This window comes from Microtus pennsylvanicus, chromosome 1 (genome assembly GCF_037038515.1).
Source record: "Microtus pennsylvanicus isolate mMicPen1 chromosome 1, mMicPen1.hap1, whole genome shotgun sequence".
NCBI lineage: Eukaryota > Metazoa > Chordata > Mammalia > Rodentia > Cricetidae > Microtus > Microtus pennsylvanicus.
Window position 1 is genome coordinate 186,272,225 of NC_134579.1, and position 23,877 is coordinate 186,296,101.

Sequence of the window (23,877 nt, forward strand, 5' to 3'; positions counted from 1 at the left end):
TCTTGCTTTCTCTCAATGCCTTTATACATCAGCTGTCAATCTTTTCTTTCCCTAAACTTCAGAATATTATGGTAACTGGAGTAATACTCTTAAATTATTTGAAATTTTAGCTTATTTGACAAACAAACATACATTGTTTGACCAAATTTCTCTCCTCTTTTGCTCCTTTTTATCACCCCCACCCCATATGCTCTCCTTTTCTATTTCTTCCTTTTAAAAATAAAATAAACTCACATCAATCATCTTCTTATGGCGATTCTGGACACGCAGGGACCCTTCCTTCTGTGACTGCCTTCATTCTGAACTTTCCCCTGGAGCCTACCCTATGGACAGCAGCTCTAACTGAACAAAAACTTTGAAGCCCTAAGGCCTAAAATAGCACCTTGGGTGGCTGGGATAAAGGACTGAGTTGAGTGTGTCCTCTGAGAAAGCAGTTCGTACACAGGTACCGAATATAGCTAAAGACCAGCAAGTTAGGAGGTTTTCAGAAGTTAGGACTTCCAGAGATCACAATACAGACAATCTAAGCTTTGTCTCCCATAGCATTCAATATATGTCAATTAAAAACATACCATTTTATTTTTCATGTAAATTACAAATATTCCAGTTAATACCCGCTTCCGCATACACAATTGCTGATGAGTTGAAAATTAAAAAAAAAACCCATTTTGCAAATAAGTACAGACTAAAGTACAAGAAGAAAATAATTATAAGGCTGTGAGAATCAACCACTGAAATTATAAAAGAAAATGGTCAGTACCGATGAGTGTTTACTGTAGAGTTTAACATAAAGTAGCCTATCAGTTAGAAGTTATAAATGAGGGGCTGGAAAGAGTGCTCAGTGGTTAACAGTCCATACTGATCTTGTAGAGGACCAAAGTTTGTCTCCCAGCACCCATATCACATGACTCACAACCACCTATAACTCTAGTCCCGGAGCAGCCAGCCCCATCTTCTGGATTCCATAAGCCCCTGCCCTCACACTTGCGTATATCTACACACACACACACAACTAAAAAATAAAATAAATCTTTAAAAATAATAAAACGAGAACAGATTATCTCACCAGAATGGAAACGTTGTTAACATCCTTATCTAAAAAAGGAACAGAATCAATTATTTATATTTAATGTTTCTTGAATGTAAAATGCAAAAAATATATATATATCAACTGTAGCCTTTCAGCATTGCCCTTATTATGTACCTCAGCCTCAGGGCAATCTCTTAATTAATGTATTCCACTGTTTGAAGTAAGTGTTTTTAATCTCCATTTATAAATGAATAAAATGAAACTAAGCATGATTAAATAACTTGCCCAAGGTCACGCTACTAGGAAGATTCCACATTAATACTGAATTCCACTCTAGCCCTTTTAAAGGCTCACTCTCCATCTGAGTTACAGCGGATTAAGGCCTGTTGTTGTGCTCCCTGGATGGAACAGGACAATTGGAGAATCTACCTTAGAAAGACAAGGCCCCCTGGTCTCTTAACACCCTAGTCAAGATCAGAAAGTTACCTCAATGGACATTCCTTAGTAGTCGATTAAATCCTCAGTTAAGTCTTAAATTCAGTGCCTTAGAAGAAAAGCCAGTGCTTCAGCCTAGAGAATCCTGGCTGGGGGAAGGCGCTCAGTGAGTCCCTCACACCTGGTGGCTGTCAGGTCTCAGAAATCCCCAGAGCTCTGAGGGGTGATGTTGAACCCCCCTGGGGTTTGTCAACATATTCCTCCAGAGTCTATCACTTAAAACCAAGTTCTCCCTAGCTTCCTTCTGAAATAAAGTCTTGCTTGTGCCTCTAACCCCTAGAACAGCGATATTTTTGAGCCATGACAAAGTTTATTCTGTTCTATTTTCTTATATTGGAATTGTGGATCCACTGCTCAGTTTCAAGTCCTAACTTGTCTTAGTTTGTTATTTGCAGCTTGCTCACCTCTCCTTCCATCCCCCCACTCTCTTACCTCCCTCCTGCTCTTTCTTCCCGCTGCCCCTTTAACAAAGGTAATAGGGCATTTTAAGGCTGAGTTTCCACCTGGGCACTTAGGTCCCGTCTTCAGATAAGAACTAAGCTCTCTGTAATCCATCTGCAATCTGTCCACGATGAGGAACAGCACTGTGATTACTGCTGGGACCAAGTTCAAAACCTGCTTGTAGAAAGAAAAGTAGAAAAAAAAATGCCTTGGGTCGTTTTCATCATTAGAACTCCGTGTCTCGGTTCTTTGGCCCTGGATCCAAGGATTGTTGTGAATAAGTAGTGTGCGGTTCTCAATTAGCAGTGTGTGAGTAATCACTCATAAGCAAATTAGGGAAATTAATGAAACAGCCACTGAGGAAAATCACTGCAAGGAACAATTAGCTTGGTGTTCTGGCCTGCCTCTTCTATTCAACAGCCAGCAGCTACGTTCTTTATACAATGTACTGTAAGTGTTTGCTGTTGATTCCTGCAATCTAAGCTCTCAGGAGGACAGTTTGTCCCCTAGCAAGAAGATAATAGCTAGCACAAACCAAGACATAAAGAGCCAAACAAAATGCAGCCCCTTGCGGTGCCAAACTCACAGATCCTTATCTGATTAGACACTGCTGTACAGCCCTGCAGCTTCTGCGCTCACAGAATGTGTGTTGGGCTGCAAACCTGGGTTGCCACCTGCATCAGAGATGCGTGTTGCAGCTGCGGGATTGCCTAGTTTCAATAAACTTTCAGTACACGTTAATGAGCGAGGCATGAGGCAAAGTCCGAGGGAACAATGGTGTTTGTTAGTTGCTTGGTGTTTAGGTCCTAATCATCTCTTCTGGGCTACCTTAAAAGCTATGGGAGATCAGAGTGCCATGAAACATGCCTGCAAACTCCTAGCTGCCAATAGACTGAGGCAGAAAGATCATAAGTTCAAAGCCAGCTTAAGCTACATAGCTAGATCTCTTTTCAACAATAGTAATAATAACAGCATAAGAGAAACTAAATTCCTGGGAGCAGAGAATAAGAGGTGATGGGAAAAGACGTTTCTAACTGTACTGGATGTCTGTTGTCTTTAAATGTCTTATCAGCATCTTCACTGTTCAAGTCGATGAAGACAGGAGACAGACACAAAACCTCACAGTGGAGCAGCCAATCGAAGTGAAGAAGCTCTTCGTCGGGGGTGCTCCTCCTGAATTTCAGCCTTCCCCACTCAGGAATATCCCTGCCTTCGAAGGCTGCGTGTGGAATCTTGTTATTAACTCTGTGTAAGTGGCTCTCATATCTGCCGCCGTTTGCTTTGAATTTAATATGAGGGTCGCTGTAGCAACCGCATCATCTAACACCACAGAAGACAATCCTTTAGTGTAGACCTAGAATTCTATCCTGACCATTTCAAGTCAGAGTTGGGGTCTGATTTAATTGCTCAGGAAGAAGACAGTGAAAAATAAGAAAAACTTTCGTTTTGGTTATATTTGATTAGCCCCATGGACTTTGCACGGCCTGTCGCCTTCAAAAATGCTGACATCGGCCGCTGTGCCTATCAGAAGCCCCGGGAGGACGAAGATGCAGTTCCAGCTGAAGTGGTGGTCCAGCCTCAACCAGTGCCTACCCCTGCCTACCCGTCACCTGCCCCTACCCTGGTGCATGTAAGTGTTCACGTGCACACTGCTTTCAATCTTTCTATTCTGAGTCATTTCCAGATCGGAAGTTGTTCAAGATATCTAGTAGACTGTTGCTAGCTCTAGAGCACCAGAGACCTGTGTATAAAAACCTGGTCTTTTCACATCTTCTTTGGATTGCTTTTATCTTCATTTTCTTTTCTGCTAATTCTGATGTTCATAAACTGGAACTGATTTTTCTTTGAAGGATTGAAGAGGACTGAAGTTTTCAGAATCCAGATTCAAAGCCGTTTGTAATTCCAGTGCACAGAGATAACTGGACCAGTGTTCTGTCCCTTTGAATCTTACACATAGATCTCATATAATTTGGAGTCTTAACTTTTCAGACTGGTAGTACATAATTGCAACTATGCAAATATCACATAGATGTATGTTTGTGTCTGACATAATTTTCTATTGTATATACACACACACACACACAGAGGGTGTCACACAAAATAGTCCACATTATAAAATGAGGCTGTTAACCGCCCAGGTGTCAAATTCCATTAGAATTTTAGAAGACAATTTCTAACTGCCTGAAACATACTAAGCATATACTAATGCTTTTATTTGGTGTTTTCAAGACTTACTGTGTACTCACCTCTAGCCAAACCAATTCCATCCAATGTGAAATACCAATTGATGTCCTGTTTTCAGTAGAATGGACAAGAATTGGCCATCTAAAGTAACTCACAATTCACTCAAACAACTGGCCAGCGACAGGATGGGGATGCTAATCTATTAGATCAGACCCTAAATTCTGGTTCCTAATGAGCACAGGGCTTTGCCTTTACTTGGCCGTCCCATTGAGGACTACTGGGGGAGGAGAGGGGTTCCAGTTTGCATTATTAGTAACTAAGAAACCAAGAACTTCTGAGAATTAAAGTCTTCCAACATCACTCATTATTGTACTGGAGTTCTAGTAGGAAACTATGAAGCCAAAAAAAGAAAAAAAAAAAAGGTGCGTCTAAGAATTGCGTGTGGGTCAAAATGGCTTTTTCCAGAACTGACTAAAGCTTACAGTCTCATCATTACTTCAGAGATGGTCCATCTCACTGCACTCAGGAGCATAGGCATCGATCACAATTGTGGTCCAGGGCTAACAACGGTGCAGCACACGTGGTCTTAAGTAAATATCTTGAAAACACTTAAACACAGCATTCTCTCCTTTAGTTTATTCTCTAACTGGTTCCTTTCCCTGGAGAGTCTTATTATGTGGCAGGCCAAATAGTCATTGTTCAGAAAAACTGATTATCTGCTATAACCAACATTTAAGCTTCTGAAAAAAAATGTGTCTTACACTACTACAATTATTATAATGAAATTACAATAATGAGTATATTACAATCATGATTCTTGTGAAGATATAATAATCAAAGGGCATGGTGTATGTGTAACTTTGAAAATTAGGGTTCTTTTTTATAAGATATTATTTTATTTTTCTTTTTTATTTTTATTATTAGAAGTATTATTGTCCCAGCCCTTACAAAAAGAGATGCCTAGAGTCACCAGCAGTCAACAGGAAGCCCATGGTCACGTAGGGTGATTTCCCCTGTTTTACCATTGCTCCATGGGTGCTTCCAACAGATGCATCAATAGGATGTGTCCTATTTAGTTAACATATTTGGTCAAGCAAACCCTCGTGGACCTTCTTATCAGTAGGTCTTCAGCTTTATGTATTGGTTTATTTGGGTAGAAAAGATTGCTGGTAGTCTCTACAGAGCCCTTCATTTTTCCTTGTGAAATGGATAGCCCAGTCTGCGGTTAATATATTATCAGCAATCCAAAGTTAGAAAGCGTTTCCTTCATGTTATCTCACTTGACACAGTGCCAGAGTCTAGCATCCTCTTGTGTTTCTCTCTTATTATACAACCTGTTCAGCTCTAGGATATTCCTGTAAATTCTACAGACTTTGCTTTAAGGGATTCTTCAAGCACTCCAGTGGCTCTGGTTTCTGAAGAGCACGGTTTTCAGAAACATGAAGAGTTTTACAATGAGTTTTTTTTGAAACCTCTTATTCTAATTCAGGTTTTCATTTTCTCTGAGCAAAAATGCTTTAACTTTTTCGAAAACACAACACTGCACTATCGACAAGACTGACGCCAAGGGCTTGAGGAGCAGCCCAACTTGTAGACCAAAACCGATCTGTATCATGGGTAGAAAGGATCTGAGAAATCCCAACTCTTTTATAAAGCATTTATTGTAATGTGTATGAGTATATGTGTGCTCCATGCAATGCACACTAAGTGCAAAAGGAGGGTACCAGATCCTAAAGACTGGAGGTGCGGATGCTCGTGAACCTTCCTGTGAATGCTAGAGCAACAAGTGTTCGTAGCTTCTAATTCACTGCAGAACGAAATCCTAACTCTTAAAAGGCCCTGTGGGAAAAGTCACAGTGTGGTCTCAGATTATACAAACAATAGAGACCTGAAGCCCATCCGGTATTTCCTGTCCTACTCTTCGCATCCCTTTGTGACTGTAAGGTCAGAATTCTTTTAGGACTTTTCAACTTCATGCTTTTTGTTTCATTTTAAAATGAGGTCTTGCTCTGTAGATCAGGCTAGCCTCAAACTCACAGAAATTCACTTGCCTCTGCCTCCCAAGTGTTGAAATTAAAGGTGTGTATCACCACAGCCAGCAGAATTGTGTTTTAGAGGCTCAGCTCCTGTTTCATATAGTATGCATCATCCATTTTAATTTCTTTCTTTCCCTTTGTGGAAAACAGTGTCTCCATTTTTGCAGTGACTAAAAGTTAATAACTTGGTAATTTACTTTATAAAATACATTCATCAAAAGCCCAATGAATATAAGATTGATATCATCCTAGCTAAGAGGAAGGAACAGAAAGGGGAAGGAGAGGCCTCGTGCCATTGCTCAGTGAGCTCTGGAGTTGATGCCCTCTCTGAGTATGGACACCTAGCTTTGAAGATCATTAGGCACAAAATTACATACTGTTCATAAACCTAGAAAAAGGTCTAGCCTGTGGTAACACCTCATCATACTGTGAATTCTTCTGTGAGAAGTAGTTGGTCTAACCTTTCACACTTCCAAGGTGGACACGCATACTGGGAACCCTTGGGTGCTGATGGCTGTTCTATTTGTAACAATTTCAAACTCAGGCGTGAAATGTTTTATGGATCTTTGTTTCTAGCTATTTTTAATTCTCAACATTTCTGAGTTTATATTTTTAAAATCAGCACAGGTCAATCTTGGAAGTGGGCACTACTGTCTACAAGTCTCATATTTCCTGACTGACAGGAATTCCCCTCCTTCATGACCATCGTTATCTTCCTTATACCTTGACAGCCGCTTAGAGTGCAAAGAAAACATTCACTAGGCTTCAGGCTAGTTGAAAAATACGCTGGGAAAGTCCTGCCCTGTAAAATGGATGAGTCGATCCTTTGGTTATTACATGGTCAGCCATCCTAGATTAGACAGAATTTCCTTCATGTTATCTCATTTCTCAGTGCCAGAGCCTGGCAGCCCCTTGTAGTTTTTCTCTGATTATTTAGCCCATTAATATCTAGGGGAGGGGGAGACCCCTGTTGGTCTTATCTGTGGATATTTCTCATCTAGAATGACAGAGATGGGATGGATAAGCATCTCGGCTTATCGATACTGAAATGTATTGATGTGTTCAAATGAGACAAGCTTCTACACTGTTGACTCCAAGCTCTCCTGAAAAGCCTGGCCCATGAGAATTGGCATATATTAAGTTGGTTGCATTCCTTATATTTGAATCCCGCTGGAGAGTTGAATGTAGCACTTCCAAGCTCTGGTAGAAATAAAGAGTTCTGATAAGGTCTCTTTGAGAATTGAAGAGAGGTGAGCTCAAAAGGAAAAAAAGTAACAAAATAACATAGAGCTCTAGAAAGTGATTCCTGTAGCAACATCAGTGCTGCAACTTTAAAAGCTATGTACAGCCAAAGCCACGGGATAATCAATTGGGCACTGACACGTACTTAAATGTACACACATTCTACACACTCCAAGGAATCTGTCTTAAGGTGTGTTGCTGGCAAGGCCCAGTTCCCACCTAAGAGCTCACACACAAGGAGTTAAAGAGGTTCAGTGTCGCAACCGCTGCAGGCATTGTATCCATCGGGACATTGAAGTTGGTGCTGGAAAAGTACCTAGTTAGTATTCACCCACAAAGATCATCAGAAGCAAGCATCAGATGGGATTTTAGCCCACACTTATTAGCGGGATCATTGACTCATGAAGGAAGAAAATTACACAATTTTTAGTATGAGTCATCATGTGGTGCCCGTTTTGATACACGTGGTTGAGACCTCTGCATCACAGCTATCTGAAGTCAAAGGATGCTGACCAAGAAACCGTGTGCTGCCTTGGGTTTGATTATTCCCAACTGTCAACTCTGCACCGGGAATTATTCCGACCTGAAGTTTAACCAGTGGAAAGGTTTGCCAGGGAAATGGACCGTTTGCCTTGTGCCTGTGGCTCCAGGAAATATGGCTTCCTTCAGAATCCTCTCGAATCACTTCAGGCCCTCATCAACAAGTGCACTACTCCATTAGGCTCCCCACAACCCTGTGTCCCTAAGAAGTGTCACCTAAAGCAGAAACAAATCAATTTGTCCTTTACCTTTCCCCGGTGTGTTGCCTGCATTCTAAAGCGTCGCCACCAGGTGGCAGAAGTGTAACACGCTGAGATTGATGAGCCTCTAGTGAGGCTGTTTTTTAAATTACTATTATTGTTGTTGTTTTAACATGTTTCAGAGATGAGTGTTTCCAAAACACAGGAAGAGCCCTTTCTCGGGCCCTCATCAGCTGAGAGGTATAAGACTCAAAACAAAACAAAAAAAAAAAAAAAAATAGCTGTGCTTTGCCTATTCCTCTATCCTCTCGTGCTTAGCTTCGGTGTCTATGGAGGCCCGGCTTGAAAATGTCCTTGCTGACAAGATGGCTTCACTCTCTGAGAAGTACCATTTTCTAGTAGCCCTCAACTGTCCCCCCTTAGCAGATTGGAAAGAGAAAAGAAACTGAAACTGCAGTAAGTGAAGGTCTACCCTCTGTCCAACAGCAGGGAAGGAAGGGAAGCTCCCACCCCCCCTCCCCCCATAGCAGGCAAATCTGTGGCATGGAACCCGGACACATCCAAACCTCAGATCCCCCAGGGGATGGTGACTGGGCAGGATGCCATCACGTCAGCAAGGGGATAGGTAAAGATTTGTAGGGAAATATTGTATTGAAAGAGAATTTTGTTTTAATATTTGTATCCTAACTAAGGTAGATCCGTACATAATCCACTTACTTGAACTTCTATCCTTTGCCAAGGGCCAGTTTTATGAAGGGCTATCGATTATCTTACTGAAGTGATATACAGGGTATGCATCCTCTTAGCAATTGGTGGTGAGAATCTGCCACCGTGATTATACGTGGGGTGACCTGTTAAGAGAAGGGGCGTGTTCCCCCCTCTCCTGTGGCTCTGAGCATTCTGAGAAGGCTGCTGTAATCACAGCTCTTCCTGATTCTCAGATCCACCCCCCTTTCACAAACGTGAAGCTGGCCTCTCACAGGGTTTTCCTCTTGCCTAAGCGATTGTACTATAAATGACACCGGAGTCCAAGGACCTGGACGGGATCCCTTTCACCTGAAAGTGTGTTGAAATGACCGCCTAGGAAATTGGATAACATTTTCAGGGTCAGCAAGATGGACTGCTCAGCTGAGGACCTGCTCCTTTGCCAAGAGGCAAAGTCATGATGTTCAACTACCATGTGACATTCAAAGACACAAGCTGTCCAAAGCATAGCACTAATAAAACACCTAAACTTTACAACTGCCATCCTGATCACTCAAAAAGCCATGTTAGAAAATGATATGTTATGGTATTATTTGGTGCTAACATATTCTCTGGTGAATGGATAAGCGGCCGCAGCAGTAGCAACAGCAGCATTACCTACTAGTGGATGGATTTCTGCAGGCTATGCATTATTGATTCCTAATTCCTTGGCATCCACTGGCTTTTTCAATGTCTGCTTTTAGAGCTCAAAGTTGAGAGATGTGTTGGTAAAATTCCCTTCCTAAGAACAACATATCCCCTCTCTCAGAGAATTCCAAGGAAGGCTACATACTACATTTGCTGAGAAGGTCTTCTGTACACGAAACACCCCGGAAGCCTGAAAAATGATCCTTACTCTATTCGTAGCCTGTGTGGGACAGGCCATGAAGCCATTAAAGGTGTTCCATGTGGGTTTCCTTTGTTGGACATGCAATAGGGAAAGTACTGCTCAGTGTCATGAATAGCATCGTCTTGCCCTACGCAGTGTGCATTCGCACAGCCTTATGAATTTCAGCTGGTCTTCTCTTCATAACCAACCATCTCCCGGGAGTCAAGGAAGGAACCACCTCCAGAAAGACCAATTTTATAGCTTTCAAAACACTTTAAGCCCTTTTACCTGCTGTGGCATAACAGCGCCTTTGACTAAGCTCGAGAGAAAAGACAATAAGGCTTTTCCTTGCATAAGGATGTCCTAGGTGCTGATGAGTCACGTCTGAAATACTCCGCTGGAGAAGAACGCCCCCTCGTCGAAAGCCTGCCCTGGGTTGTTTAGGAGCCCTGCTTCATCAGCCTTGGCTGGGGTGGCTGCCCTTTTGTAGCTATTAATCTCAGATCTGAAAAGCAGATGTGGGCGTGCAAGGGTGCATGTTGTTCTCATGGATCCTCCCATGAGCCCGGCCTCTAAACGACTTCGTCAGCCACCTGCATGTCAAAGCAGCCTGGGAAACGAGACAACTAACGAGGAGAAGCCTTGTGGCTTTGTCATTTGAGGAGCCTTGCTTCCTGAGCTGTGTGTGAGTCCAAGTTACCGGGATTGGTTTTGTGATCGGCGAGGCTGTGTACAAAAGGGAAATGCAGACTCCCTTCATCAAAAATTATTATGAATTTCCAGGCGGTGACAGCATAGCATTAAAGCGAGTAACTGCACATACATGCACCTAGCTGTCCCTCTCGAGCACCCTGGGAAGCTGATCTTTGAACAGCAGCAGTGGAAATGGTGTGTGGTGGGTTGCATTAAAAAAAAAATGTGATGGTTGCCTAGCAACTGGCTAAGGCCCTGAATGGGCTGACTTGCAGGTTTAGATACACCATCTTGAAATTCTGAATTTCCGTTCTAGTGGACTGATAATTTTCATGGAAAAAAAAAATACATGGGAAACGGAAATGGGGAGGGCAAAAAGGATCCCATTTTTCTACTCTCATAATTCATGTGGCATCCCATAGTCCTCCTTGTTCCGTCTTCTAAAAACAACTCCTCCCCAGTGACGTAAATGAGGAAAAGAAATTGCAATTTCCACAGAAATCTCAACCATGTTTTCCTTAGAGAGTGAGGAAAATATGAATGTATCGATACATTTTTAACACGTTCCTTTAGCAACTCTAGGACACGGCTAAGGAAAACTAGTTCAAATTCACAGAGCACTCCCTAAGCTCCTGCATATGCTGCGGATTGCAGAGATGAATAAGAAGTGCATTTTATTCTTGAGGAATTCTGCATTGTTCAGTGTCATGAAGGGAATAGATGGAACCACGCAGTCTGCAGCATTGCCTGTTCACAAACGGCTGTAATCTCACCTTCTGTCCTTGGTATTTCTCAGGGCCCCTGTGTTGCAGAATCAGAACCAGCTCTCCTGGCAGGGACCAAGCAGTTTGGGCTTTCCAAAAACAGCCATGTCGCCATTGCCTTTGATGACACCAAAGTGAAAAACCGGTAGGTATTATTCTAGAACATGCCACAGGAACTAACTGATCATCGAAGCACTGAATATTCACATTTAATCAAGCCTAATCAACTACATGTAAAATCCCCAGAGACAGAGGTTTGTTTGTTTTTAATCCACAGAGGAGGAAACAGAATTCTGTTTGCTTTGAGCTCATATACAGGAGATTCAAAGCCCTATAAATTCCCCCGTTCCAGATTTTATATCCATCATCAAAGTGCGTCTCTCATATGATACCACTTTCTCTTGGCCTAACAATGCTCTCGGTTTTCTGTTTCTTCTCCCCATTTGTATTTCATAGTCTCGCCATTGAGTTGGAAGTGCGAACTGAGGCTGAATCAGGCTTGCTCTTTTACATGGCTCGGATCAATCATGCTGACTTTGCTACTGTTCAGCTGAGAAATGGATTCCCCTACTTCAGCTATGACTTGGGAAGTGGCAACACCAGCACCATGGTTCCTACCAGGATCAATGACGGCCGGTGGCACAAGGTAATAGGCCCAGGTTGTGGGGGGTATTCTAGGAAGGGTCCTGGAGACAGCCAGGACCTTCCCCTGCTGGGGCTGTTTTGCCAAGGCTGACCCTAACCCCAGAGTAACAGAAATGTGTCAGAGACTGAACCAAATGGCCAGTGGCATGTAGAGTGGCCAGAGCCTTGAGAATGTGTTTAGACCCGAGAAGGTTTCTGCTTTACCACGTGAGCTGGTTATAATACTACAGAGTCCTATCATTGTTACATAACTGCGGTTCCCAAGCATCTGTCCACGAAACAGGGCCAGGCAGTTGAAGATGGTTGCTTTGGCTCCACTGAGAATCCGAGGACAAAAGAGTATGTTCATTATGATGCTTTGTGTGTTCTCAGCTTCTAAGCTGAAATAATGTTTGCTCCAAGACTGTGCATTCGTCTCTAATAAGAAATAATATGTGGCCAAAGTAAAAGTTGGCAGCATTAAGATGGGCCCTAAGACCTGCCCCTCACCCTAGCACATTTTGATCTAAAAATCAAGGGACCAGAAATCTCTGCAATATCAAGTTTAAGGGTACCCCGAGGTACCATTTCCACCAACAGTCATTTGCAACAACTTTAAACGTTGGCCTTACATGCAGAAAGTGGTGCTAGTGTAGGCACAGAGGGCTCGTTTGCCAACTTACTCCTCTTTGGCATGGCTGCAAGTAGCTAACATGTGGCCTGATTAAAACAAAAGCTCAAAATTGGTCTCTGCACCTGTGATAGTCTATTAAGCAAAGTTTCCCTAGGTAGACCTATAAACTGTTTAATTTTCAAAGTGCCATGTTATTAGATGTTGGATTTGATGTATTAACCTGCTTTGGCTTGTCATGTCAGAGAGAAAGCCAAAGAAAGGAAGAAAATAGAATTATAATACAAACTGCAGGTCAATCAGCTTGTTATTCCCAGAAAGAAGCTATGAGATCTTTTTTGCTTGGGACCTTCAAAGTAGCAAGCATGGCTCTTGATGAGGGAGGTCTTGATATGATTTCTTCTATTCTCTGACTGAAGAATAAATAAACACTCGAGGAAAAAAACGACATATTGATAGACCAGCAAGTTGAGACTGGGAAAGGCAGTTTACGTAGCACAAATTCAGGTTGGTCTTATAATAAAAATATCCAGAGTCAGATATACGGGTGTAATGCTGAAGAATATCACTATAAATTTATGTAGAATAATTAGCCTTAATAGCCAGTACAAATTTCATTTGTGAAAGTTAAAAAAAATTACTTCTTACATCAGAATAGATATTTAAAATGTGGTATTACATTGTTCTAATCCTGCCTAAGCTGCTGTTGGAGCACTTTTGTGCACCAGCATTTAAAGGCCTACATCTTCCCTTGGCTAAATGCAGACTTCCCAGGCCTCACAGTCCTCCTGTTCTCTCATTCATTCCTGTCATGATATCAGCAGATCTCAGGGTTACATTTTCCTCCCTGACTTTAGACCAATCAGCTGCTACAGGAATAGAAACACCCCTCCCCTGCCCTGATCTTTCTTCCTAAAATTTTTCACAGGAAGGGCTTAGTAGGCATACATGAATTTGTATTAGGATCCCAGGCTTTGCTCATCCAAAGTAATGCACTACTCAAGGTAGACATGGAAACCGAGTGCAATAAACATGCCTATCCCATCAGCACTGGGGGACTGGGGCAACAGGATCCTGAGTTCAGAGCCATCCTAAGCTAAATAATGAGAGCTTGTTTCAATAATAGTGATAATGACAAAGAAATGCATTTTGCATCTCTCTTAGCTCAAGACAAAGCTGTTAGACTGCCAAGTTCTTTATGACACACTGATCTCTGAAGCATTTATCTCTCTTTATATTTCTGGAACTGTATCTGGTACTTACTCAGAAAGAAATTATACTCAAGGACAGCATTTGATATGCTCTGTAAACACACTTACTTTCACCTGTATTATGGGCTTAGCACGTGAGTGGTATCATTTTTCCTTTGAAATACCAGGAAAGTTCTTACGTCTTGTGTTTTTGTTAAAGGCAAATGTTAACGATGCCTCCTCACTTCTGTAGATTAAGATTCTGAGAGTGAAACAAGAAGGAACTCTTTATGTAGATGATGCCTCCAACCAAACCGTCAGTCCCAAGAAAGCTGATATCCTGGACGTTGTGGGGATGCTGTATGTTGGTGGGTTGCCGATCAACTATACCACACGCAGAATTGGTCCAGTAAGTTTCTAATTCTTTGTTGTTTATTTGGTAGAGTTAATGACTTGTGCATGTATATATTTTTCTTAATTCTGAAGTCCCATATCTCATGATTACTTGCTGGTGTGTGGGAAATCATCTTATTAAAGAAATAAAGAAAGTCTTCTAGGTAGCCTTGACTATGAGAGAAACTACCACAGAATACTGAAGTGGACCCTGGTGTCCAACGTCCTTAGTTTGAATATCTACTTAACTAGATGTTCACACTAGCTGTATGAGCTTGAGCAAATATTTTCACTTCTTTTTAAATGAACTGTTTTCAAAACATGGTAATGATAATGCCAACCAAATAAAGATTCTATAAAGATTAAAGGAGATGATACATGTAAGGTCTTTGGTAAAAGACTCGAGGTATAGAAAGCACTGGACAAGGAAGATGAAAGCGGTATTCATGTTGCTCTTTTAGAACTCTTAAGAGATGCAAATTTTAAAGAGTAGCTCCCAAATTTTGACCTTAAAATTTAAAATCTTAAAAATTGTACAAATTAATATTTACCAGTTAAGTTTTGCAAACTTGGCTTGTGTCATGATTTACTTTGGAAAGCACAATTCTGAGAAGTACATGGGATTGGGGAGTTTAGTGACTGCAATACAAACAAGATTGAGACTCCACTCAATCAACAAGTGTCTATTTATGCATCAGAGCCCATCACTACTACAGTCACAATGCTCAGCACCTGGATATGTGTGTGGATATGTGCGTGACCAACAAACATTACTTTTTTTCATAACTATGCTACCTACCTATCTATCCAAAACAAGAGTCTGGAGTGATGATAGCAAAAATGATCAACTGGAATTTCAAAACCCAATAGACTATAGTGGATCAAAGCATGTTAGGATTAAGTTAGTTCTAAATTCCATCATCCCTAAAATATTTTATACAAACTTTTGCATTTTTTTGTATTTATCTTCTGAGGGAAGTGACCATTGCCTTTTCTGGGCTTTTGTTCTAAAGGAAGTGGAACTGATCCAAATGTGTCTTTTTCCACAGAAACTGAAACAGAACACAATCGAATGCATTGATAGTAAGGTTAAAAAATCTATCTATAGAAACTTGAAATCAAAAATATAAGAGACTAATCAAAAGTTACTGTTCTCATATTGGTCTCACATCTCTGTCAAGTCAATGGTCACATAGTGTAACCCAGTCCTTAGATTATCACGGTATTGTGGTCCTGATTAGATACATCCCAGTGGACAAGTTATATTTTGGATTTTGGTCCAGTGTGCTGTCAAGTCTGGGGTATAGACGTCTAGGCCCAAGCAACTCTGACGCATGCTCTAATAGCTAATGACTGTACATAGTGTAGCCAACAGTTGACTGTGGGGTGGAAACACTGCTAAATTTGGCGTCTGTTTCCTCTGCCCTGACTGCTCAGGTAACCTACAGTCTTGATGGCTGCATTAGAAATCTTCGCATGGAGCAGGCCCCTGTTAACCTGGACCAGCCGACTTCCAGCTTCCACGTCGGGACATGCTTTGCGAATGCTCAAAGGGGAACTTACTTTGATGGAACAGGTTTTGCCAAAGCAGGTGAGGGACTTCCACATTCTTTCTGTTGGTATCCACGATGCATAAACACTGACTTCTTACTTATGTCAAGAAATAAAAATTCCCTCGGTCCTGAACTATTTATTATTCTTCATTTAAATAAAAAATTAGTTTCTACAACTAACAAAAAAAAACACTCTAAAACTTTCACATATGGTTTGTGGGGGTGGAGACGGTAGTTCAGTGGTAAAGCACTTGCCTCACTTGGGTGAGGCCCTGGATTCAGTCTCTATGCCTGCCAAAGCAAACCAACAATGACAACAAAAATTCCCATATGTGATTCTAATAAGAACGATAGGAAAAAATAAATAATTGGGGTAAAAGGACACTTGGAAAGTCTGTTCCTTTTCCTTCACTAGAAGTCAGTGGCAACAAAGTAAAAGTAACTATGCAAGAAAGCTCTCTTGTCATGGTCTGCGTCTCAGTGCTCTCTGTCTAACTTTCTGGGCATGAGATACCCTTTTCTTTTCTTCCTTTAACATTCCCTTCAAGGTTCCATTTCATCACAACACACATGCATGTGCACAGAGGTACCTAGTCATCATTGACAATGACAAGAGATGTCATTTTGGCTGGCTTTAAGTAGTAATTTCCAACATAGGTCTGCATTACTGAAATTGAACATTGCATTGTAAAGGAAAATAGAACTAATCTGCATTTACATAGAACCCTTTATATTAGTTACTGTAGGAGAATATTTAGGATTATGGGCTTTTGAGTGACATATATTTGTTCATTTAGGAGAAAAATAAGGAACATACAATGTGTGGGTGTTAATTCTAGGAAATGTGTAGAGATTGTAATTCCTGCCTTTAAAAGTATATTATCAATAATAAAAAAATGCAATTTTATGAGAAATCACAATGAAAAAAAGAAAAATAATTTGCTGAAGACATACAGTGTTCTGCAGATTTACAAAAAAAGATTAGTTTTGTTTGGGAGTCAGAAAAGGTTTTCTGGAGAAACAGATATGTTGTAGAAGGTTGCTTATTTGTTCCTGGCTGTTACACCCCAAAATAATCACACAGAAACTATATTGTTTGCAATAATGTTTGGCAAGTAGCTTAAGCATATTTCTGGCTAACTCATATCTTAGATTAACCCATCTCCATTAATCTATGTATCGCCACGAGGCAGTGGCTTACCGGGTAAAGTTCTGGCTCTGTCACTGGCAGGGCTATATGGCTTCTCCCCGACTCAGCCTTTTCTTTCTCCCAGCATTCAGTTTAGTTTTCCCTGCATAGCAAAATTCTGCCTTGCTATAGGCCAAAGTAGCTTCTTTATTCATTAACCAATAAAAACAACACATAGACAGAAGGGCCTCCCACAGCACAGATATGTGAGAAAAGCTTTATTATATGAATTGAATACTTACATGCAAAAGTTGTGCAAGTGGATATCAGAATGCTCCAAAATGGTCTAGGGAGGAAACACTACCTCAGTAGAAACAGAATTCCAAAAAAGAGAAAATTTGTTAGGTGCTGAAACACTGGAGGATATGATGGAACCCAGAAGTCAAGTGCTATGAAAGTCAAAAGCTTTCTCAAGATTTCTACAAATTCACAAGTGGTTGCCAGACCACTCTCTTAGCCAGGTTTGATGCCAGGATCTGACATCTGTAGCTAATGGATTGACATGTCACCCTCCTACCTATTCTTGGCACTGGATCGAACCGAAAGAAAGAAAGAAAGAAAGAAAGAAAGAAAGAAAGAAAGAAAGAAAGAAAGAAAGAAAGAAAGAGAGTCATTCCTCCTATTTCCAACAACCTCTCCCGCCATGGCAGCTCACAGCAGAATACAATACACAGAAGACTTGGGTGAACGGAGCTGAGGGTTACTTCAGTGGAAACCATATAAATTCAATACCTCCATTCTTAAAAGCTTGCCCATCGCTGTACATTTTATGGGATGCTTCACTACCTCTGTCTCCAGTTGAAGCGCCTTACATCATTCCTTTCTTCTTTTTACTTATCTCTTGCTGTTTTACTTTCCAGAACAATTCAGCTCCTTCTGCCCTTTACTTTAAAAAAATTGCTTAAGATCCATCACTCTTTCCCTTGCAAACTCATCAAAATTCTCAGGAGAACAAAACATCTAGCACATCACAAGTGCCACCCTTCACTGGGGACGTGTGTGCTCGCACGTGATATTTATTGCTTGCACAGTGAATGAAAGGTGCAGCGAGGATTTTCTTGAGTGCTTTCCTAATATTCTGTGGACTTCATGTAGTCTTAACTGATCTTAGGAAATCATTTTATGCCTAAGTGAAATATCTTAAATTCTTATTTAAAGGCTGAATAAATCCATGAACCAAATGTTTAAAAGTCCAGAGAAAAGAACTGGCTGGGTTAAATAGAAAAGATTATGTGTTAGAATCTTTCCATAAAAAAAATTATATTTGCACCTCTTCTCTTCATTTAATAAAATATTGAAGACTGTTTAAACTCGCTTCAATCTGTAGGGCCACTTAGAGTGTCTCAATAAAATTTTACTGAGTAATTGTTGAAATGCTGTTCTTAACCCAGCAGACTTTTGAAATAATCATACCTGGCTGCCAGCGTCCTTAATTCATTCTTAGTGTGTGCTCAGTCATTTGGTTATTCAGTGATGCAGTCCCACTATGTGCTCACTCATTCACTTAACTCAACCGTTAAAGTTGCACGGTTTGCTAGGTTTGTGGACAGTTCCAAGAGTAAAACTAGCAGCAGTATAGATAAAGTTGTGCCTGTCACATCAGCAGCCAAGAAAAACAAGCAATAGATAGTGATAAAGCATACTACTGGTGAGGCTACAGAGTAAAATTATCGAACTCTGATAAATACTTTTCTTTCCCTCAGTTGGTGGGTTCAAAGTGGGATTGGACCTTCTTGTAGAATTTGAATTCCGTACCACAAGACCCACTGGCGTTCTCTTGGGAATCAGCAGTCAGAAAATGGATGGACTGGGTATCGAAATGATTGACGAGAAGGTGAGTGGCCATAGCCCAGATACAGCTCATCCTCTCAGCTCTCTTTTCAGGTCTTGTCAGTTTCTTCATTGCCGGGGCATCACAATCCAAGCTGCACTTTTATCGCCAGCATCCTGTTCGCCAGCCTGTACTTTCAATGTCAGTTCACACCACAGTTGTGCTGACCAATTGTGGGCCAAGTGTTTAGGGTTACTCGGGTCTTAGCGCATACTCCAAGGACATCCGTTCTCTCTGTCCACCTAGTCTGCAAAACTAGTGGTGCAAAAGGGGGGGCATCTCCCCAGTGACACTGAGGCCAGCCACAGACCAGCTCCCGATTTTTACTCACAAGCACCCAGATACTTTTCCAAAAAAAAAAAAGCAAATGTAAATAAGCATTACTAGTTTGTGTACTACCAATAATCTAATTTCACAGATTTTCTAATTGACTCATACATAAGGATTGTACTTTTATTTTTAAATAATATCATGCTTTCATTTTCCACCGTGGGTGCTGGTGTTGCCCAAGAAGAAACATGACAGGGTGGTCTAAAAACACACCTTCCTTGCCTCTCTCTCCTTTTTGTGTTCCTCAAATGATCCCACAAGCAACACAGAAAAAATATCCAGGAGTGTAGAGGCAAAAAGGATGGACAAATGAATAGATTGGTCAAACTTCAGATTTGTCGGATTTTCAAAGCCTACATTCATGACATCGTCTTTCAAGTTTCTTTGCTTGCTGTAACCTTTTACTGTTTATGTGGCACGAGGTCGTGTGCTTTTTCACCATGCTCTTCAGAGATGCAAAATGTCATTTTTACCAACTCCACTAAGTGTCCTAAACTCTAATATTTATCTTAGTATATGTTTTGCAAGGTTTTCACCTAGCCTTATTAATCTTTTTTAAACAAAATATTTCTTTCGTCTACCTTGTCAAGTCTTTTGCCAAGCTGAGTAATGTTTTTAATATTTCAGCATGTTCCTTTTCTTCATCAGCTTCAAAAGAATTCTGATGTCTCAAATTTCAGGGACTTTGCCATGTTACTAAAAACAGATTTTTCTCATTTAAACAAGAACTTCTAATCAAGTTCTTCCTTGTTGGGAATTTAACTGGCCTTCTGGCTCAGGTCTTTGACACCCGTGACTTGAAACTTGCCCAAAAAAGTAATTTATGTAACTCTTAATCCCGTATATAAAATGAAAACCATGAAGGAGAAAGAAAAACACAATTAAAACACCAAAAGTTTAAATTTAAAAGCAATCCTTTAAAGTAAATTTGCAAGTCAATTAACGAGTTACTTTAAGCAATATCTCCTAAGAGAGTTTTGTGAGGTTCACCAAGAACCCTTACCCTCTAAAAAGATGTGTGGCAGAAGTTTTCTGTGTGGATTGGGTTCTTTGTTGTTGTTGAACTCTCTTCAGTGGTTTTTCTGAAATGAGAACCAAGAACACACACATTCTCTGGTAACACTGGAAATACCTAAGAGCAAAGAACATGGTTTGTCACTGGTTCTCAAGTCTTAAGTTTGCATTTCAACTTTCCTAATTTTCCTCGTGTGTGTGTGTGTGTGTGTGTGTGTGTGTGTGTGTGTGTGTGTATGCATATTCTCAAGTGTGCATATGCAGGCATACATGTACACGGGCACACATGCATATAATGATGGTCAGAAGATGCTATGTAGTGCTATCCTGAAGAGCTCCCCACCTTGCTCTTTGAGATACTATCTGTTGCTAATATGAAGCACACCAAGCAGTGTAGCCTGGCTGGCCAGTGAGCCCCAATCTGCTTCCTTATGCTGAGATTCTGAGCCCATGTCTGCCACATCTGGATTTTTCACGTGAATTCCGGTGATCAAACTCAAGAACTGCACTTCAACTGTGCCTCTTATTTCCACCCTTTGTGCCGATGTTTCCTACCAAAAAAAAGTAATTTCAAATACACCATCATCCTTACCTCCCTCTTTTCCCCTTATTTCTCAAACCTTTGCATAAACAACAGAGTAAAACATCCAAGAACTCAGAGGCAAGGGTAAGCATATGAACAGAGAAGCAGAACCGAATACCTAAATAAACTAAGTGGTTTTAAGTGCATGTCAAGCACTTTACTCGCTGAGCTCTTTCTCCGGGCTCAACTTTTGTCCAGATTAAAAAACAAAATTAAAAAGGCCTCAGTTGTGTTCACTCCAGACTCTAATTTCCACTGTGTGGGCTGTGGAGCTCGCGTCTGCTAAAGCCACCTGTGACTGCTTATTTTCCTACTTCCCAGCTTCTGTTCCATGTGGATAACGGCGCTGGCCGATTCACCGCCGTCTATGATGCTGGGATCCCCGGCCATATGTGCAATGGACAGTGGCATAAAGTGACTGCTAAGAAGATCAAAAACCGCCTCGAGCTTGTTGTAGATGGAAACCAGGTGGATGCCCAGAGCCCAAACTCGGCATCGACATCGGCCGATACAAACGACCCTGTTTTTGTTGGCGGGTTCCCAGGTGAGCGCTGGCTGCTCCAGCAAACATGTCCTTTGCTCCTTATGCTTGTGGTTTTAAACATTTATGTTTGGAGAGCCATGTCCAAGAATGTGTACTTAAGGGTGCTTGCTCCCCAGCTTTAGAATATCCTCCCATAAATAACATTTGGCCTCAAATTTCCAGTCTGTAAAATGAGAGGACATTTATTTAAACCACATGGAGCTGAAATTTTCATAATCACCCCCAAAGTTTCATCCAAGGGGAGGCTAAAGCTAAAGGAAATGAATCTGCCTTATAAAATATATAAAGCATTTAATAGCAGTTGAGGCCAGAATTGTGGGGCTTTTTTTTTTCTGATTTTAAAATTAATGTATCAGAGGAATCATAAAATTCTGCTGAACTTATTTCCTCCAGTTGTAGAATTCTCCAGGTTAAATGTAGCTAATTTCCCACAAAAGTTATTATAGAGTTTATATTTATATGGCAAAGAAACCAAAGCAATAAATCTGTACTTAAAAAAACCTTATTCAACACATTAAATATGGCATAGTTACCTAGAGTCCATGAACAAAAGTGGCAAACTGAGCAATGAAGCTACTACTTCCTCATGACCAATGTGCAGACAATACAGACACCTGAAATGAGCTGTCATCATTTTGAAAAGACAATTTTTGTTCTCCCTTATACAAAGCCCTTCTGCCTAGGAGGCAAGAAGAGAGTACAGTATTTAGCACAGGCAGACAGAGCAAAGGACAGCAGAGGAGATTGACAGTGTCTCCTTCCAGGGTTTCTTTCGATTTTTCTCTTTTAAATTTTATTTCATGGGCATTAATGTTTGGCCTGCATGTGTGTCTATGGACCATGGACATGCCTGGTTCCAGAGAAAGATGGCATCAGATCTCCTGGGTCGGGGAGTTCCAGACAATTGGGGCCCCCATGTGGGGGCTGGGAGTAGGGATTGGACCAGTGGTACAATGACTGTCTAGTGTGCACAAGGTTTCTGGACTGAATCACGAGCACATGTAAGGAAGAAAAGGCAAACCTGAAATCTCTTGTTCCGTCTTTTCAGATGGCCTCAATCAGTTTGGCCTGACCACCAACATTCGGTTCCGAGGTTGCATCCGATCTCTGAGGCTCACTAAAGGCACTGGCAAGCCGCTGGAGGTTAATTTCTCCAAGGCCCTGGAACTGAGGGGTGTTCAACCTGTATCATGCCCAGCTACCTAATAAAGAGAAGTTCAAGCCCGTAAAGGGTCCATCAAGCGAGTGTATCAAGTTAAACAATATCCTTCCCTATGCATAGTAATAAAACTAATGTGTGCGCATACATAGAATTCTTTCTGTTTTCAGGTGGTGATAATTCAGACCACAGATTGAACTTTAACTCAAGTTCTCTTTCAAACTTATAATTATTAAAACAATTATTTCATTCTAAATAATTGCATGTTCTGTGTGATTTTTTTAAAGATGAAAGGCAACTGACCATAAAGTAAATTTGCAACATGCCCTGAAGTCATCATTTTAAAAATACAATTTGTGGAGGCAACTATAAAAAGAGGCAACATCTATGAATACTTTTTTTCATCCTCTTCCATGGCTGTTGGCTTTGACTTTGTGTTCAAGCCACTGAAAACAAGTGGATTTTGTACTTGTGTTTGGGAGGTAATCAGGCCCTTCAGTCTCTGTGTTTGCAAAAGCATTAGCAAATCATTTCCCTAATCCAAGTTCATTATTAGAGCATTTATGTGGCCTTGTGAGTGAATACCTTTTCATGCTGAAGGTTGATAGTATAGATCAGATTCAAGGCAGAGAGCTTAATTACTTGATTTTCTTGTTTGATAATGATTTATAGGCTTCGAAAAGAAGCCAGGGCCAAGCGGCAGAATGACAATGAAGCTCACAGCCTCTGGTACTGTAGTGAGATTGTGGACTCTAGGTTAATAAGAGGGAGTTCACAACCTACACTCAGATGGAGAGAAAGCGAGGAAACAGCATTTGTATTTATCAGGAGGCAACGCACCAGAAGCTTCAAAGACATTTCCCCTTGAATCTTCCTGACACATAGTATTACCCAACAAACTCATTTCCTATAAACAAAACAAAACAACAAGCGTCTGGGTTGCTTCTTTTTTCTTCTCTGTATTTTTTTCTGTTCAGTCATCTTCAAAGGGGTATGGAAACCAAGACTAGCCTGGATTTTATTCATCAAGTTTTAAAGGGAAACATTTCATTTGCCACCTTCAGAAGAAATGGCTGTGATTTGATAATTCAGAACATGTAAAGCAGTGGTTCTCAACCTTCCTAATGGTGTAACCCTTTAATACAGTTCCTCATACTGTGCTTACCCCCATCCATAAAATTATTTCCTTGCTACTTTATAAACTGTAATTTTGCTACTGTGATGAATTGTAACGTAAGTATCAGATATGAGGGATATCCGATATGCAATCCCTGTGGAAGAGATCATGACCCAGGGGTTGAGAACCACTGATGTAAAAGAACAGGAATCTCACCCCACTAAAGAAATTTGAGCATCAGGAGAGTAATGGATTAGGATGGTGTTATCCACTAGAGAAACAAAGGTGCTGTTTCCATCTCTGTGATGGCAAATGTACACTTAGCATTTTACCATTAGACAGTGGTTCTGCACAATTTGTCCATATGTTTCTATTCTATTGAAAGCAATTCTCAATTTAAGCTTGGGTTTTAAATCTATTTCCTTGGAGGAAAAAAAGAAAAAACCCTCTTGTGAGACAGCATTCAGTCGAGAGCAGAGGGCTTTTGGAATCTTCCCCTTGAAGAAAATCACCACTATTAA

At 40.9% G+C, this 23,877-nt stretch overlaps 1 protein-coding gene across 3 annotated transcripts in view; it reads left to right on the top strand.

The window, feature by feature from the left end:
- The window catches only part of Lama2 (laminin subunit alpha 2), a 579,970-nt gene extending 557,472 nt beyond the window's left edge, over positions 1-22,498 (top strand). For 2 of the 3 annotated variants that reach the window (XM_075946853.1, XM_075946864.1), the window contains 9 exons: positions 3,039-3,215; positions 3,431-3,596; positions 11,231-11,343; positions 11,655-11,844; positions 13,897-14,052; positions 15,474-15,627; positions 18,482-18,612; positions 20,858-21,080; positions 22,129-22,498. In XM_075946853.1, coding sequence (XP_075802968.1) covers positions 3,039-3,215; positions 3,431-3,596; positions 11,231-11,343; positions 11,655-11,844; positions 13,897-14,052; positions 15,474-15,627; positions 18,482-18,612; positions 20,858-21,080; positions 22,129-22,286 — 1,468 coding nt within the window. In that variant the 3' untranslated portion in view covers positions 22,287-22,498. The remainder of the gene's footprint in view (positions 1-3,038; positions 3,216-3,430; positions 3,597-11,230; positions 11,344-11,654; positions 11,845-13,896; positions 14,053-15,473; positions 15,628-18,481; positions 18,613-20,857; positions 21,081-22,128) is intronic. The other variant, XM_075946871.1, reaches the window with a different exon arrangement.
- Positions 22,499-23,877: the final 1,379 nt, after the last annotated feature.